Raw genomic sequence first — 19,591 nt, forward strand, 5'->3', positions numbered from 1 at the left:
TTTTGTGGAAAATTCACGATCAGGTGATCTGCAACCAACAATGCACGTGATCATATTCTGAGTTGTTTCAGTCTTTTGATGGGAGACAGAGTAAAGTACGATGTAGATTAAGCCAATCCAATAACAAACTCAGGTGATAGTAAAATGCTCAGTTCATTTCTGACGAGGAACATAGCAAAAGTAACTTTTTACTTCATTCAGCTCCCATAGACAAATATATCCCAAGGTGATTCAAGGCCAGGCTCTGCTATGAAACATTAGCATGGCCTGTGCATGATCATATGCAGATGCACACCCCACCACCTTCAGTGCAAAGAGGGCTCAGCTTTCTGGGCATACTGAGAGACGGCCCATTGCACTGTATGTACTGGGGATAGAGAGTTTGGGCCCATCTTGGAACCAAGAGCCCACTCAGTTGAGACCATATGGTAGTCAGCATGTAACAACCACCTTATGTTGAAAATCATCAAGTGATACATGACTTAATTGAGCATAAATGCAAAGCTTTCAGGGACTGGAAACGTCATCATATTTCAAGAGAAAAGTAGCAGTCCTACAAATTCTATAGGCACCAGAATAGCATAAAATCTGGGACTTAAAGAACAAGTGTTGGGTAGAAAAAGCATGAGAGATCCAACTCATGCACACCAATGATATGCGCAGTTTCTCCAGCACTAACGAGGCGATGAGGGGAGGTCACCAAGAACAGGGAGGCATTCAGTGAACAGAACTCTTCGACCAAGACTCAGCTTGAATGCCCTCAATGCAATTCTCAGACAAGGGGAGAATGTGCAAACTCCACATGGACAGTGATTCAGGCTGGGATCAAACCTGGGTCCTCGGCGGCATGAGGCAGCAGTGTTAACTACTGCACCACCATGCCAACCTCATTATCATCACTTTAAGTGAAACCATTTTAAGTGAAGTGTGGTTTCCCATAGGAATCAATGGTAAAGCCAGAGTTAGGTTCCCGAGGACAATAAACATCGAATTTACAACAGGTTCCTCAAACAGAGGTACTGTATAGTACTGTGCAGTTGTATGGCAATAATTCTTTAAGAACAAAATTCCACAGCAGTTCCTCAGTTATGTATTGCACCAAAGAATTTTTAAAAAATATATGAATTTAGAGTTCTCAATTCATTTTTCCAATTAAGGGGCAATTTAACGTGGCCAATCCACCTACCCTGCACATCTTTTGGGTTATGCGGGCGAAACCCACACAAACACGGGGAGAATGTGCAAACTCCACACAGACAGTGACCCAGAGCTGGGATTGAACCTGGGACCTCGGCGACGTGAGGCCGCAATGCTAACCACTGCGCCACCGTGTAAGATTCAGTACAGTGGATAATTCTTTCAAATGACAAAGTTCATACAGTTTATCACTAGTAAACGGTAGTTAAAACAATGATGAAACATGAAGTTTAGTTTAGCCTGGGCGCGGTGTGAGTACCTGAAAATGCAGTACAAAAAATTAAGATCCTCAAATGTACAGAAAAGACAAAATTTGCACTGATCATAGATTTGGGATATGATGTCATCACAATGTGCGCACACTTTAAAACGGGGTATCTTTAAAACAAAACCACTTTAAAAGGGGAGATTTAGAACAAGGATTTACTGCAAATACAGAGGAGGCTCCCTGCTGTCTGTCACGGGAAGATTATTGGAAGGAACCTCTTCAGTCACCTCCGCCTGGTCACTGCAGAGCTCCAGAGTGGTTTTCATTCAAAGAGGCGCACCACCAACATAAACTTCACTGTACAGCAAATCCAAGAAAATCTCAAGGAACAGCACCAACTGCGCCATCTACAAGGCTTTTTTCAACCTCACAATAGCCTTTGACTCTATCAACCGTGAAGGCTTAAGGAGTATCCTCCGTAAATATGACTGCCCCTCAGAAATTTGCCACCATCCTCCCCTATTCCATGATGATGATATGCAAGCTGTGTTCCCCATCAGCAGCACTGCCATAGACCCTAGGTGAAGGCTGGGGTTAAAGAAGGCTGTGTCATTACGACAGCCCTCTTTTTCCACTTTCCTTGCTGTAATATTACAGCTCATCCCAAGCAAATTACCCACAGGCATGAGGATAATTTACAGGACAGACAAGAAACAATTCAACATATGCAATCTTCAAACTAAAACCGAAACTCATTCCACTGCCAGTGATTGAGCTCCAGTCTTCAGATGATGACGAATGCGTGCTTATTCAGAAACTGAGCTTTAGGCTAAACACCTGGAAAACTAAGGCCCACAGAAAGAAACTTAAACCAGTGACAGAGTCTAGGTGGAAATAACATCCTAAAAATAAGAAAAAGGCATAAAAGCAGAATACAAAGCACTGCTGCCACGGAAACCCAGACCACTAGCATCGTAGCTGTACAGCCCAATGTAAAGAGAAGCTTCTCTAGCGTGTAGCATCAGTCCTGCAGTTCTTTCTTGCACAGTGCTGATGTGCAGTCAAAGGAAAGTATCCATGGCTTCATGCAGAATGGAATCTGCTGCCCTCTCAGGGTAGCCCAAAATTCTGGCCCAAAACCAGTGATCAATTGATACTGTTTTACCCCTACCCACCGGTTGTTGCCTCTTAAACACAGATACTCATGCTACTATGTGATTCCACAGGCCTCAGCATCTTTCTGAGTACAATGCCCAAGTGGCTATTTTTATGCTTCGGTACAGACAGCAAGTGTCTGCAGAATATTCACCCTCAGGGACATCACAACTGACCTAAATGTGGACCTTAACAATATTCACACTTTTCAACAGAGTAACTGGATAGTGAGGAGTGATACCTTTAGCCAATTTTCCCCTATAAAATCAAGGCCAAAATACTTTCAAATGCATGTTTCCTGTAAGAGAATACTCTAGCCAAGCAAATCTATCTGATATGAAGCTCACTGTAAAAGCTATGAAATTCTATGAACAAAAATCAACAGTATACGTACATCCAAAAATTTTCTGTTTTTCTCCAGTTGTTTTTCAAGGGCCACAATCTGCTGCTGTAAATCCAGAATTTCAGCATTCTTTTCCTGTTCCATCTCTATCACCGTACTCACTTGCTCCTCTAATTCACTTTCTAGCATTTTCACCTGTTTTGAGAGATCATTTTGTTCTTTCTCTGCTTGCCGCTGCACTTCCTGTTTTTCCTTCATGAGCTTTTCCGTCTCCTCCAGTAGTTCTGTACATAAAATAAAAAACCTATCAATTGTCGTGTTCATAAAAAAAAACGTTAACCAATCCCAAGATGCTTTGTTGCGTAAGGCGTCTCCAAAAGACTTCCCAAAGCTTCCCCATCACCTACCTCTGTATCAAAAATGAAGAACCACAACCATGAGAAGCACTTTATATAATCAAGTTGTTAGAAGAGTGCAGAAAATTTGTAAAGACAGAATTCATGTTAGTATGCTCCACAGCTAGTATGAACCTAATGGCAACCATCATCTTTTTAAAAAAAATCTTATTGGGGATTAACCAAATTTTCTTCAATAGGCTTTCGCCCATAACATTTTAGGAACCCTAAAACAAAGACTGGTAATGAGCATTATTTTCTCCCCACTTTCTACAATCGAAATGTTTCAGGTGTTATGCTTCATTATATTACTGAATTATAAATTTAACAAAAAAATCCCTTGACATTCAAGTGCTAGAAAACTTGTTTTTCCAACATGAAATTAATGGGGAGAGCACCAAATGGATTCTATTTTTAAATAGTTATATTTAATCTCAGAAATGTTAGACAATATGTTTAACCTTTACTAAACGTCCTGATTACTTTTTTTTTAAAAAGATGATTTACTTTTCTCTTGCATCAATTAAATAACAGGGTATCATGCTTATTTTAACTTCTTAAAGATGTATTTCAGCAAATCTAAAATTATGATATGTTAATTGATTTGAAAGTTAGGTTAAGAATTAGAGAGCCAAAAAAGCAAACAGTCAGCCCAAAATAATTGAAATCAGTACAACTCAATTTTCCAAATGTACAGTATCTGATTGCAGTTTGGCCATGCAATATACAAACACACCTGCTTCTGGTGCTGCATCTGCAGCTTCAACTAGGCCTAGGAGAACAAAAAAGCACAGTAATTCAGATGCCATCTATAAAGCTTTCAACTTAGAAAATGGTGAGTTTACAGAAGAAAGTATAGCGAAGAATTTGTAAAATGATTAGTATACAGTTATATTATACATGCAATGTAAAATATGCCTATTAAAAATGAACTTGATACATATTTAATAGAAACAGCATATATTGCCTCAAATTAACATACTTTCTTGAATGAAGAGACTGTTTTCTTTAACAGTAAATACATTCATACAGAGAAAAGGCCTTTCTACCAACAATTATAATAAATCGACAATATAAATTCCACAAACCATATTTCAAACTATGTAGTCGTTCATACAGAATTTTCTTCTCCCAATACATATGAATTATATTGTTCTTCAATATTAATTTCTCAAGTTTTACTTCTAACTGAAACTTATGGAACGTTAACAAAGGCCTAGATTTGATGGTGCCCAATATCAGTGACACACACAATATTGCCAACCTGTAGGTTACAGTGGGTCAACCAACAGTATACCCGGGCATTCGTATCTTTTAAAGGAAAGGAGAGGACCGATTTGAATTTGGGCTAAGTGCCCACTAATTACAAATTATTGAAGCTCAATAATTTTGGATCCGGTATTTCCAGGTTTAAGGGGCGTCCTCTCATTTGATGAATACTTACGAAGGAGGCCACCAGCTGAAAGGATCTTTTAAATTAAAATGGATTCATTTTTAAAGAACACAAATCTGATTTTTGTTTAACATTCGTGATTCATTTCCATTGTTTTAATACTAAACAAGATTTATTCCACTTATTCCTCTTTTAAACAGATCAGATAAATCTTGTTAAAAGGTGAACCTTTTAAAACTTGATAAATCTGGTTCAAAGTGAAATATTAAGCATGATTTGTAAGACCGTTTAAATGTTCAAGCTCATGTCAAGTTTTAAAATAAATTATCTGACCTAATTATGTTTGAAAATAATTCTGATCAAAATATTTTTATATTTTAAGGTATTTTTAAATTTTATAAAATGAATCATGCCAAATAAATCCGATTTTAATTGGAGTAACCAATTTTCATGGTGCAGTGACGGGAAGTTACATTCACAACTACTTGCAATTTTTGCCCATGCTACACAGCACTGCTGGGTCTTGCTGCAGTAAATGACAGGAGAAAATCCTCAACTACAGCAACCAAAATTCTTGCCATGAGGACATGGCATTCAAGTTGATTGAGTCAATGGCAGCAATGAGCAACATCACTGTGCTGCTGACCAAGAAATCCAGCTAAAAGGCTTCATGGTTTTCATGGAAACTTAAATACAGGAGATTAATTTTCATATTCAAAGCTGAAACAAATACATGCAAATTAACATTGTACCCTTTTATGCTTGGTTCTCTTTTATCTCACAAGATCAGAAGATCAATACAGATGAGGAAGGCTGTAGGGCCTATTTTATTTCATCTGTCAAGAGGAAACTATAGAGTTCCCCATTATGCATTCACAACATCCAACATTATTTAAATTAAAGCTACTCTATAAATGCAAGTGCTTATACTCATTTTGTCATCTTCTTTCAAGGCTTATGGCCTCAAGTTTCTCCAATCTTCCCTCAAAATTCAACTCAGAACAGTTCAAAGAAGGTTCACTCGGCTGATTCCTTGAATTAAAGGGTTGCCTTATGAGGAAACGTTGAGCAGATTGGGCCTATACTTATTGCTCAGAAAAATGAGTGGTGATCTTATTGAAACATACAAGGTCCTGAGGGGACCTGACAGGGTTGATGTGGGGACAATGTCACCTTCTGTGAGTAGATTTAAAACAAGAATACAAAGCACACAGGTTCTCCTTTTTAAGAGGAGGAATTTCTTCTCAGAAGGCCATTAGTCTTTGGAATTTGATTTGCTTCCCCAGAGAGCAGTGGAAATGAAAATGAAATGAAAATTGTTTATTGTCACAAGTAGGCTTCAAATGCAGTTACTGTGAAAAGCCCCTAGTCGCCACATTCCGGCACCTGTTCAGGGAGGCTGGTACGGAAATTGAACCGTGCTGCTGGCCTGCCTTGGGCTGCTTTCAAAGCCAGCGATTTAGCCCTGTGCTAAACCAGCCCCTGCAGTTGGGTAATTGAATACATTCAAAGCTGAATTAGAAAAAACATTGATCTACAAGTGGGTTAATACTAATGGCCAGGGTAGGGTGCATGGTGCAACCAGACCAAACTACCATATAGTTTTGACATGATTTTCTTGTATTTCTACTCCATTCTATACAAATTTTAATCTTTTGTATTGCTTTATGATCCAACAGGATTGTTAACAAAAGGACATTCTACCTAACAATTCTCTCAACATCACTCTCCTGATAAGATATATATATATATATATATATATATATATAAATAAAATGTGCATGTCATAAGCAAGTTTTTATTGTTGAAAATATGATTAATTTTGACAACTTTCTGAAAGATCTTAAGCAAAATATTAAGATCTTCTTTGCAACTGGAAGTGATGTACTTTATATTGATTTGGGGAATTGCAAGCTCAACAAATGTGCTTAGAGAAACTCATTCCAACAAGTATCTGGTCATGTGAAGATTTCAGTTTGGCCTCTCCTGGTCTTGTGGGAATCTCAGTTCCCCTAAAGCTGTTTTGGGAATCAACCAAATTGGAGTCTTCAGATGGAACAATAATAAGCAATCATGCCAGACCATCTTTACTGAAATGATTTAAATGTCTGGTAAAATGTCAAAACTTTTCACTGAACGATATTCAGTACTATTACAACATGATGCCGAGAACTGGACTCAAACAGTCAAAACCTTGCAACTCCAGATTCAACAGACTTATCCCAAATGTTAATGAGTTTCTTATATCACAGGGCAGATCTTCAAGCATGCTCAGTCAGGGTGAGCCAGGTACCTCACATATTATGCTTCAAGGATTGGCATAGAGAAGTAGCAAAGGATAAAAACTCATTAGCAAATAACATACATCCAAAGAACTTCTGCATTCTGGAGAAAAAGATGGAGGAGAAAAATGAAGGAAATGAATCAGAGCACGTAACAAGTTTGTAGAATATGGGTAACCACAAGCCTCCAGGCTCGGCTGGGAGAAAGGAAATAGCTGGGATCTACAAGGGGCAATTTAAAAAACACAAAAGCAAAAGATACTGTGAGAAAAGTTACGAGTTTATGGAATAAAAGGGACTCGAGCAATGAGAATACAAAATTGGTTGAATTATAGGTAGCAGAGAGTAATGCTCAATGGATATTCTTTACTGTAGGAAGGTTTGTTGTGGTGTTCTCCAGGGTCGGTATAGGGACCCTTGTTTTTCCTGATATGTATTAATAATCTAGATCTTGGTATACAGGGGACAGTTTCAAAGTTTGCAGATAATACGAAACTTGGAAGTACTGTAAACTGTAAGGAGTGTAGAACTTCAAAAGGATATACATAAGTTGATGGAATGGACAGATAGGTGGCAGCTGAGGTTCAATGCGGAGGTGATGCATTTTGGCAGGAAGAACAGGAAGAGGCAACATAAAATAAGGGGGTGCAGGAGCAGATATCCACTAGAGGAAGGCTATGAATGCATTGGCAAGAGTGCAAAAGAGGTTTAGAAGAATGGTTCCAGATAAACTTCAGTTATGAAGATAGATTAGAGGGGTTGGGACTGCTCACATTGGCTATAAGGAGGCTAAGACGAGATTTGATAAAATGTTCAAAATCATGAAGGTGCTGAACAGAGTAGATGGGAAGGACCTGTTCCCACTCGTAAAAGGACCAAAAACAAGAGGGCACAAATTTAAAGTATTTGCAAAAGAAGCAAATGGGATGTGATAAAAAGCTTTTTCATACAGAAAGTGGTTTGAGTCTGGAATGCACTGCCTGGAAGTGGTTCAATCAAGACTTGAGTGTATTCGATTAGTATTTGAATAGAAACAATGTGCAGGGTATGAGGAAAAGGCAGGGTAATGACGCTTAGTCATAATGCTCATTTGGAGAGCTGGTGCAGGCACGGTGGGCCGAATGGCCTCTTTCTGCACCATAATAATCCTGTGATAAGGCAAATGCACTGAAGATGCAAATATTAGAACAGATATGACTTGCGCAATTATCTCCCACTGACAACTTGAGCTTATTCGGCAGTTTCAAAAAGTGTAAACAAAAACTGGAAATGGCTTCCTAACTTTCAACGTGTGACAATCTGAATCCAGTGTTTCTGCCTCAGAATTAAATGTTTGCAAGCATCCAAGTCACTTAAATTAGACAATACGTACGGAGCTCCACGGTTCCTGCATTTTCTTTCATTGCAACCTGTTGTCTGGTGATTAATTCCCTCTCTTGTTGAAGTTGTTGTCGCTCCTCTTCTAGCTCATTCAGACGACTGCTCGTATGCTGTAGTTCCTGTGCAATTTGATGTTGGACCTCAGTTTTCTCCCGAATCTGCCTTTCCAAGCTAGCTTTCTCTTCTGTGTAACCATCAATGATACCTGAATAAGGGATTTTAAAAATAAGAATGAAGTACTCAAATATAAGGGATAACAAGAGTGACAAAATGTCCCCCTCAGATGCCTTAAATACATCAAAATAACACATTAATTCTGTGGAAATTGAATTAAGCAATAGATTGGATACTTTCATTTTTGGAATACAATTTTAAATCCTGAGATGACACAGATGGGATAAAAGTTTCCTCTGTCCGCTTGTAGCTAACAATTCTACATGAAATAAAATTGCATAGAGCATTTTTAAGTTGTATATGGTGTGCACTAATCTAGAAATAGGCTCCAAGAATGATAAAATTAATGTCAAAAATTGAGCATGAGGCAACATCTGTTTTCAAGTTTGGTGAAGGTCTAGACATTCATTCCTAATTTTTCTGAAGTGATACCAATTACTACTTAGGTATGCAAATAGACATTTCTTTCTAAGCATAGCTATTTCTAGAAATGGAGATGAGGAGGAATTTCTTCTGAGGGTTGTTAATCTATGAAATTCTGTATCCGAGAGGAGGAGAGGGGCATTAAGGTTACAATCCAATCAGTCATGATCTTATTAAATAGTAGAGCAAGCTCAAGGGGCCAAATGGCCAACCACCTGCTCCTAATTCTTATGTTCTTAATTGAATTGGAAATGTGAAGTCAGTTGTTCCCATCCACTCATATGAAATAAGTGAACATTTGATGCACAGTTCATTATAGCTTTAGAAAAAAATCAGCATATGCCTTCCAATAAAATGAAAACTGCTGGTTTGTAAGTATTTTACTTCACTCTTGGCATGGAAGTGTCCATGCCAAGGCCAACATTTATTGCATATTCCTAAATATCCTTGAGAAGGTGGTGGTGAGCTGCCTTCTTCAACTGCAGCAGTCCATATGGTGTGTATACACTTACAATCCTTTCTTTCTGTAGTAGTTTTATACCACTGCGTGACTTGCCAGGCCATTTCAGAGGGCAGGTGAGAGTCAAGCATATTACTGGATTGCTCAGATCATTTTGTACTTCAATAACCTTAGTATGCTGATAATTGCAAGTTATGAAATTACAATAGAAGAACATTAGTAAGTCTGCACAAAATTTATAATTTAGAAAACATAATAGCTTCTATTTATATAATTAAGCATTATCCTGAGACCTCGTATGCAAATTCTCTCTCTAGTGATTTTAAATATCCCGATTACATTGTAATGCTAGCATCTTCATTTTGGTTTTTAGTTCTAAAATAATAAGCAAAATGCTATGAATGCGGTAAATCTGAAATAGGAACAAAGTGCTGGAAATACTCAGCAGGTCTGGCACATCTGCGGAGAGAGACTTTGACTCACAGCATCTCCACAGGTGCTGCTAGGCCCAAGCACTTCCAGCTTTTGTTGAGAATAATAAGCATCTTATTTAGACAAGCCAATCTACTAAGAATTCTAGCCAAAAATACAGAATTTTCAAAAAAATGTTTATTATTAATTTGCATTTACTTTTAATAAATTAATGCAACTGCCGTGACACTTGGACTAAAACATTAAATATCCTAGCAGCTGAGTTCCAGGAAAATTGTTCAAAAGTAGAATGAAAACAATTTAATATCTAGTTCCACAAACAATTAAAAACTCGTAATATAGTGTTTTGCAAATGTTGAAAACTAAAGCATACAAATAATCTAATCACAATTTCAGTAATTGTGCCAAAACAATGTGTAGCATTGTAAATGGCATTGTCATTTCATCACTCAAAATATCCTCTGCTGTGCCAGCCAAAAGAAATAGAAGAATCTGTTTGGTAGCCTAACTAAAGCAATCTTGACATAGAATACTAAACTTACAGTATTCCAAGGCTAGGTAATGTGGAATTAGCATATTCTGATATAGGAAAAATAACGAGAAACCTCTAATCAGTGCAATTTGCTTTGCACAAATGTGATCTCAGATCTGATCTTTGGAAAATATTCTAACTCTCTCAAAATCCTTTAACTTGAACATAATTAAGATTGTGGCCTTTATCTTTAACTTGACCTTGGTTCTTATGCAGCAGCTAAGGAGCTCAACATAATCAAAATTAAGTTGTGGTACAACAAAAGACTTAAAAACAGTTTTAGTCCTAAATTATATGGTCAATTGAATCTATAGACCCAAGTGAGCTGTAGTCCCCAGATTCAGTTTGCCAGAACAGCTCAGAGGAGTCAGTACCCACAAGAGTGATACAATTTAGTTTACTGAAACTTGTGTTTTTTTCGTAAATGTGTAGTATTTTAATCTTCCTTTGGTCTTTCAGAACTAGGTATTGTCTCACAAACTAGTAAGTTGCTCAAGCATTCTGAAATCATATAGACCACAATAGTTTTCTTCATCGCAATCACAGTTGGTGCTGAAACTTGGGAGGAGTTGAAATAAGAGCTTTAGAAGAATTGATCTGCAGTAAAAGCAACCGGAAATATGGGCAAAACAATTAGTCCAGTGAAACTGGTTCACCACATTTTACAAATAACTAAACAAGCCAACAAAAGCAAAGTATTACAAATGGAACAGAGGGACAAAATGATAAATACTCCAAAATATAATAAAACAAGCATGGAAGATGGTGAGAATTTAAAATACTCTATCATTGGCTTGTTTATCACATCAATAGAACCTGTTAAGTGTAAAATGAACAACCTGCATTTATTGGGAATTCAGTGATGGTAATGCCAGAGACGATGGTTGGATCCTCTCTTGTTGGCTAGGGTCATTTCCTAGCACTTGCGTGGCTCAAAGTCTAAATGTTGTCCGGGTCTTGCTGCATAAGGGTATGGACTGCTTCAGTATTTGGGGAGTCACAAATCATGCTGTACGATGAGCAATCATCAGCAAACATGCAATCAGCTGCAAACTTCCCCTGCTTCTGACTTAATGATGGAGGGAAGGACATTGATGAAGCAGCTGTAGGTGGTTGGGCCTCAAAAGACACTACCCTGAGGAACTCCTGCAGTGAAGTCTGGGTCTGAGATGACTGACCTACAACTACCTCAACCAACAACCAACTTTCTTTGTGCTATGTATAACTTCAACCAGCGCAGAGTCCCGCCACCCAATTCCCATCGACTCCAGCTTTGCCAGTGATCCTTGATGCAACTCTCGGTCAAATACTGTGATGTCAAGAGCACTCTGACTGTACTGCCGAGTATTTTAAAACGTGGCTAGGAAAGATGACCAAAGCTTGATCAATTTTTAAAGGAGTACCTTAAAATAAGGGAAAAAGATAATAATCTTTTGGTGTCATAAGTGAGCTTACATTAACACGACAATGAAGTTACTGTGAAAATCCCCTAGTCGCCACACGCTACAAGCAAATTACTGCGGACGCTGGAACCTTTGACAGTCATCGGACTCGAAACGTTAGCTCTTTTCTCTCCCTACAGATGCTGCTGAGATTTTCCAGCATTTTCTCTTTCGCCTGTTCGGGTAAACTGAGGGAGAATTCAGATGTCCAATTCACCTAATAAGCACGTCTTTTGGGACTTGGGGAAGGAAACTAGAGGACCCGGAGGAAACCCTGACACGTGGAGAACGTGCAGGCTCCGCACAGATAGTGACCCAAGTCGGGAATCGAACCAGGGTCCCTGGTGCTGTGAAGAGGTAGCAAGTGAATTCCAGAACTCAGGGGCTCAGTAGCTGACGGTAGTTTTCAATGACCTGGTCGAGAATTTTAAAATCAAGGCATTGCTCAACTGAGAGCCAACATAGGTCAGGATTTAATTCCAGTTAGGCTAGGGGAGCAGAGCTATGGGTAAGTTTTTGAAGGATGGTAGATGGGGGTCTGGCCAGGACTGCATAGGAATAATCAAACCCAGAAGTAACAAAGGCATGGGTAAGATACAAGAAGCAATATCATACACAACGTCTAAAATAATCAGAATTACTGGATTATTGAAAACTTCAGACAAATTTTCTCATTATAGAAATTACAGCACAGGAAACTATCATCCAACCCAATATTCCAGTCAATATGATAATCAAGAAATATTGTGAATGGTTAATTCAATAGCAGTAAAGAAGTATGCAAGTCAATCATGCAGGGCTCACTGGAGATGTGGCCTGGACAGCACTGACAATGGAGAGATAATGCCATACTAATTTAATTTTGATCTTCACAGTTCCTTTAATTTCTAAAAATTTGTATTGGATGTCAGCATTTAAAAAAAATATAGTGACCAATTCTTTTTAATCCAATTAAGGGGCAATTTAGCATGGTCAATCTGCCTACCCTGCAAATCTTTGGGATTATGGTGGTGAGACCCACGCAGACACGGGGAGAATGTGCAAACTTCACATAGACCGTGATCCGGGGTTGGGATCGAACCTGGGTCTTGGCGGGATATGAGTATTTTAACAATACTAGTATACAATAATGCGAAAAAGATGATCAAAATTCAAATTCTTTGAAACCAACAGGCAATAGTTCTTTTTGTTCTTCAACAACCTTATAATAACAGGAAACAGGAAAAAGGTTTCTCAATATATAAAAAAACTGCACTATAACACAACCTGCATTGTGTAACATTCATCAATTTCCAATAACCTACAAGCATTAAAAAAATTTTTTTTTCTAAAAGCTCCCTGTGCTGATAGAATGCACTTTAAAACTATCATGAATTGCATAATCAACTTTCCATCATGTAATCTTTTCATCATAACATGCATTCATCCAGTGATGGAGGAATCAACTATCTACCTATTCTCTGGTCATTAATTGGGAAACATTACGCTTCACCTTTCTAACAGTTTTTTTAGCATCCATCATCACCATCTTTTAAAATACTCCAAATTATTCAAAAACATTTGCAACAAACAGAATACCATGCAAAAAAAATGAAATGAACTACTTTAACCATATCCCATTGTAATCATCTGAATGGAAATGCTATCAAAAGGATGACCAGACACTACTTCAAAAGGGAAATAAACAAAAGCAGCCAGGAATTTACTTTCAGTTCCAGCTGATCCTAATAATGGCATTACGTGCTATAACATTAGCTGCAACAACCATTACCATGGTTTTGTTAGTTTCGTACTTTGCCCGTCCTTTATGACACACCCATATATTTTATCAAGGTATTTGACTGAACTCTGATTACATTCCTTTCATTTCAGATTGCTTACTTCATGAGAAGGCAGATGAAACATCTTAACTGCACTGAACTTCATTTTAAAATGTCAAATATTTGATGAAAACTGCAGTACAACTGCATCATCAAAGAGAATACTGCTTTGACATGCACAATGTTATCTCAGTCATATCTATCAAAAAATATTCTAGCAAATGATAAAACAATTCTAATGTCCTTTACTCTGATATTTTTATCATGTCAATTTTAAACCAAACCACTAAAATCTATTTGATATTGAAAAATTACTTGTTATCAAATCAAGTTGTTAATTTTATTTGCATAAAATTGATGAACAAACAGAAAATAGTATAACATAGCAAAACATATTCCACGAGGAATAAAGACAGTATGATTTCTCTTAAGCAGACTCCAAAGAGAGCCGGCTTGTTGTAAGCTCTATATAATCTATTTCCCTATCTGGGAGACAAACCTTGCAACTACTGGCTGAAAGATCCACATAGCTATGTATCTGACGCTTCAAGGGTTAGGGTTAAGGCTGCATGGGCATGTGGTCACCTGGGCAATGGCCAACAGTTAAGAAGTTTTCACACAGGAATACAACAGAAACACTTCGGTGTTGTAAGGTATAAAATGCTTTTTTTTAAACAAGGCTGCATTTCCATTATCAATATTCGATCAAACAGAAACTAGTAATCCAAAAGTCTTAACAGGATGAACAGAGACCATAGCAGTGGGGAATTTTCATTCAGTTAATTAAATAAATGTCAAACAAAAACACTTGTATCATTAATAATGTCCACGTAGCCCACCATATTGTTGCCGACTAGGGGATTTTCACAGTAGCTTCATTATAGTGTTAATGTAAGCCTACTGGTGCTACTAATAAAGATTATAATTAACCAATAAGGAAGGAGATCTGACATACTAAAACCAGGTTTGCCTATATGTGACTCCAGGCCAACAGCAATATAATTGATTCTTAACTGCCATCTAAAATAGCCTAGACACCATTGTGAAAGCAACTCACCACCAACTTCAAACGAAATGGATAATATACATCCTCATCCTACGAATGATAAGATATAAATATTGAATACATAAGCCAATCTTAAAAAATTCAAGATGTTTGTCATGGAATGCAATAGCACTAGCCAACTAACATCGTGAACTTTCTATTGCCCTCTAGCATTATAGAGTCACACCTAAAAAAACACTATAGCCAGCTTCTGTGCAATTTAACCGATTCGTTTCCCTTTGAAAAATACTCCACAATCCTATTTAAATCTCATATATGCTGATGATAGCAATACAAGACAAAAGCTTAAAAATTCAAACATCAAGACATATTTCAAAGAAAAAAATTCAGAAATATGCTTCAGCATAATCTAACCTACATTTGTCCCTTGCTGACAGCACCGGAAAGCACAGCATTAATTTTCACATGCATGTTAGCCTGACCAATCCACCAACCATGCCGCGACCCCCAGCGGTGCCTCCAGCCTCCAATTCAGTAAAATCCTTTGTCGGACAGAGAGGCGAAGGCCACAAAATCGGCCCCCTTCCCCTCCACCAACCACGGCAAGTCTGACACCCCAAAAATCGCAACAAAGGTCACGGCGTCGTCCTAACCCCCACTATCCCCGACAAAGTCTCGAACACTGCCTCCCAGAAATCCTCCACCTTTGCACACCCCCAGAACACATGAGCATGGTTCACCGGCCCACTCCCGCACCTCTCGCATACATCCCCCATTCCTGCAGAAAATCCCACTCTGGGTCAGTGACATATGGACCCAGTACATTGAACTGTATATGGCCCATCTTCACACAAGAGGTCCAGTTGACCCGACGCATTCTTTCACTCACGGTCCCCCCTCCAGCTCTTCCTTCCACTACCACTTAATCCCTTCCACGAGCACCTTCTCCCCGCCCACCCCCAACCACCCATAGATACCCCCGATCCTCCCTTGCCCTGCATACATCCGAGGTCAACAGTTTTTCTAACAACGTGTCCTCCGGTATCCGAGGAAACAAAGGTAACTTTTTTTGTGCAAAGTCCTGCACCCGTGAATATCTAAACTCACTGCCCCTCGGCAACTCTAATTTCTCCCACAATTCCTCCAACCGCATAAAATTACCCTCTGTAAACAGGTCCGTTACCCACTCTAACCCTTCACCATGCTACCTTCCATACATCGCATTCGTCCCTCCAGGTATAGACATATGGCTCCCACTTTTTGGGGCCAATACTGACATATGTCTAAGGTTAAAATGCTTCAACTGGTTCCAAATTTTGTTCGATGACACGACAGCATATCCCCGGAAAAAAGGGAATGGAGCTGTTGCCATGGACCCCAAACCGGTCCCCCTGCAAGAGGCCTCCTCCACCTACATAAGAACTAGGAGGAGTAGGCCATCTGGCCCCTCGAACCTGCTCCGCCATTCAATGAGGTCATGGTTGATCTTTTGTGGACTCAGCTCCACTTTCCGGCCCGAACATCATAACCCTTAATCCCTTTTTTCTTCAAAAAACTATCTATCTTTACCTTAAAAACATTTAATGAAGGAGCCTCAACTGCTTCACTGGGCAAGGAATTCCATAGATTCACAACCCTTTGGGTGAAGAAGTTCCTCCTAAAATCAGTCCTAAATCTACTACCCCTTATTTTGAGGCTATGCCCCCTAGTTCTTCTTTCACCCGCCAGTGGAAACAACCTGCCCGCATCTATCCTATCTATTCCCTTCATAATTTTAAATGTTTCGTTAAGATCCCCCCTCATCCTTCTAAATTCCAACAAGTACAGTCCCAGTCTACTCAACCTCTCCTTGTAATCCAACCCCTGCACCCATTCTGACCCCCCCCCCCCCCAAATCGCCTCACCTTCTCAGCATTTGCCGCCCAATAATAATGCAACAGGTTTAGGAATATCCATGTCCTCCTGTGCAAAAAGGCCCTACTAATCCTCAGCATCTTGCCTGCCCACACAAATTCAGGAGTCAATTGAACCACCCTCCACTAAAATGCCTTGGGAAAGAATATTGGAAGAGTTTGAAAGATGAATAAAAATCTTGGCAACATGTTCATTTTCACCATCTGTACCCTCCCTGCCAGCGACAGCGGCAGGGCATCCCACTTCTTCAAATTCTCTGTGGACCTCCTCTCTACCAGACTGGTCAAATTCCATTTATGCATAGTTGCCCAGCCATGAGCCACCTGAATCTTCAAATACCAAACCCTTATCCTGGCCACCTTGAATGGAAAGACACCAAGGTTCATACTTCTCCCCTGGACATTCACTGGGAAAATCTCACTTTTTCCCATATTCAATTTATACCCAGAAAATGTCCAAAATTTCCCTATCAAGTTCATAATTCTCCCTATACTCCACAGTGGATTTTCAGCATATAACAATAAATCCTCAGCTCAAAAAGAAACCGTATGCTCTCTACCCCCGCTCACAATCCCCTGCCACTCATTCGAAGCTTGGATTGTAATCGCCAAGGCCACTGCGAACAACAATGGAGACAACAGACATCACTGCCTTGTCCCACTATGCAACCTAAAATACCCCAAATTCATCCTCACACTCGCCATGGGGGGGTGCATATAATAACCATACCCATGCAACAAACGTCGGCCCAAACCCAAACCTCCAGAGATCACGAACAAGTACCGCCACTCAACCAGATCAAAGGCCTTTCCGCGTCCATTGATACGATCACCTCCGGCACTAGATTCTGCAACAGGGTCATAACCATATTCAACAATCTCCTAACATTACTTGACAACTGCTGCCCCTTAACAAACCCCGTCTGATTCTCCATGCCCACATCCGGAACACACACCTGCAACTGCCTCGCAAATAGCTTGGCCAATACCTCCTCATTGGTATTCAATAACAAGATGGGTCTGTAGGACCCACACTCCGTCGGATCCTTGTCCTTCTTTGGGATCAAAGAGATAAAAGCTTGCGCAGCCAACCAGTCCCCCCTCGCCAATGATTCATTGAACACACTCAAAAGATGAGGTGCCAACTCCATCAAAACTGCTGACAAAATTCAACTAGAAAGGCACCCGGCCTCGGCATCTTCCCCGATTGCATCACCCCACAAACTCCATTATCTCCTGCAGTCTCCAATTCATGTCGCTTCTCCCCTTACACCTCCGGAAACACTAACCTAGCCTCCAAAAAACTCCCCATATCTGTGTCCTGCCCCTAGGTTCAGATCTATACAGCCCCACGGTAAAAGGCCTCAGAGTTTCCCGGTGCCGTCACCCCCCACCCCCACAATTTTCAGTGCTGCTGCCTACCACCTCAGCTGGTCATCCAGCAGGCAATTAGCCTTACCCTCAAACTCATACTAAATCATCCTAAACCGGCAACGCTGACCCACCACCTTCCCCATCGTCAGCCCCTGCAGTTTCTTCCTTTCCGCCAACAGCTCCCTAGTTGGGGCCACTGAATACTGACGGTCCACATATACAATAACTTCCAACAACTTTTGCCTCTTCTCACTCTTAACTTTATCCCTGTAGGCCTTATAAGAGATAACCTTCCTCGAACCACCGCCTTCAATACCTCACAGAATATGGCTGCAGAAACCTCCCCATTTTGATTAATCTCCATGTAATTCTTATCGCCAATGCCACCTTTTCACAAAACCTATCTGCCAAGCACGCCAAATCAAACTTCTGCCCTGGTCTCTGCGCCCATCCCATTCTCAAACCTCATGTCCACATAATGCAACGCATGATCCGAAATGATTATCCCTGCTTGCTTCAACCCCCCCTAACCCCCAACAGTACTGTCTTCAGAACCACAAAGAAATCGATGCGGAGGTATACTCGATGCCAATCCTTTATCCATGGTTCTATTCTACCCCAACACCATGGGTCATTAAGTAGCCATTTTTGTGGTAATGTATCTAACACTTTGTGGAAATTCGAGGATATTACATTTACTGGTCCCCTTCATCTATCCTGCATGTTACCACCTCAAATAATTCCAATAAATTTGTCAGGCATGATTTCCCCTTCACAAAGCCAAGTTGACTCTGCTTGATTATATTATATATCATGCCTTTCTAAGGAAGGAAAAATTTTAAAAGCACATGACTAACTAGTGAGAGTTTTTTTTGCAGAGCTCTGAGATACAGAGGGATTTAGATGTCCTTGTGCATGAATTGCAAAAGCCTAGTATGCAGGTATAAGAACAAATTAGGAAAGCTAATGGAACGTTATCATTTAGTGGGAGGAGAATTGAATACAAAAGTAGGGATCATGTTTTAGTTATACGGGGTATTGGTGAGGTCACATCTGGAGTGCTGTGTACAGTCTTGGTCTCCTTATTTCAGGTAGGATGCAAATACATTAGAGGCAGTTCAGAGAAGGTTTACTGAAGTAATCAAAATAAATTAATAATATAAACAATACTAAACAAACATATGGATTGGGCAGGTTGTCTTATGAGAAATGGTTGGACAGGCTAGGCTCGTTTCTGCTGGAGTTTAGAATAACACCAATAACAATTTTTATTAGTGTCACAAGTAGACATACATTAACACTGCAATGAAGTTACTGTGAAAATCCCTCAGTCGCCACATTCCGGCGCCTGTTCGAGTACACAGAGGGAGAATTCAGAATGTCCAATTCACCTAACAAGCACGTCTTTCGGGACTTGTGGGAGGAAACCAGAGCACCCGGAGGAAGCCCACGCAGACACGGGGAGAAGGTGCAGACTTTGCACAGACAGTGACCCAAGCCGGGAATCCAAACCGGGAATCAAACCCGGGTCCCTGGCGCTGTGGAGCAACATTGCTAATCACTGAACCACTAACCATAAAAGAATAAGAAGCAACTTGATTTAAGCATACAAGATCCTGAGGGGACTTGACAGGGTAGCTGCAGCAAGGATGTTTCCACTTG

The 19,591-nt window shown here is 39.8% G+C and overlaps 1 protein-coding gene across 13 annotated transcripts in view; it reads right to left on the reverse strand.

Annotated features, from left to right (window-relative positions):
• The window catches only part of akap9 (A kinase (PRKA) anchor protein 9), a 332,810-nt gene that overhangs the window by 102,296 nt on the left and 210,923 nt on the right, over positions 1 to 19,591 (reverse strand). For 12 of the 13 annotated variants that reach the window (XR_005460747.1, XR_005460749.1, XR_005460744.1 and 9 more), the window contains 3 exons: positions 8,346 to 8,558; positions 4,035 to 4,070; positions 2,955 to 3,187 (listed from right to left, as the gene is read on the reverse strand). Coding sequence is in view for 1 of the 13 variants with exons in the window: in XM_038797918.1 (XP_038653846.1) it covers positions 2,955 to 3,187; positions 4,035 to 4,070; positions 8,346 to 8,558 (482 nt within the window). In the remaining 12 variants the exon portion in view is untranslated. The remainder of the gene's footprint in view (positions 1 to 2,954; positions 3,188 to 4,034; positions 4,071 to 8,345; positions 8,559 to 19,591) is intronic. The other variant, XR_005460746.1, reaches the window with a different exon arrangement.

The sequence above is a fragment of the Scyliorhinus canicula genome, chromosome 5 (assembly GCF_902713615.1).
Source record: "Scyliorhinus canicula chromosome 5, sScyCan1.1, whole genome shotgun sequence".
Classification (NCBI taxonomy): Eukaryota; Metazoa; Chordata; class Chondrichthyes; order Carcharhiniformes; family Scyliorhinidae; genus Scyliorhinus; species Scyliorhinus canicula.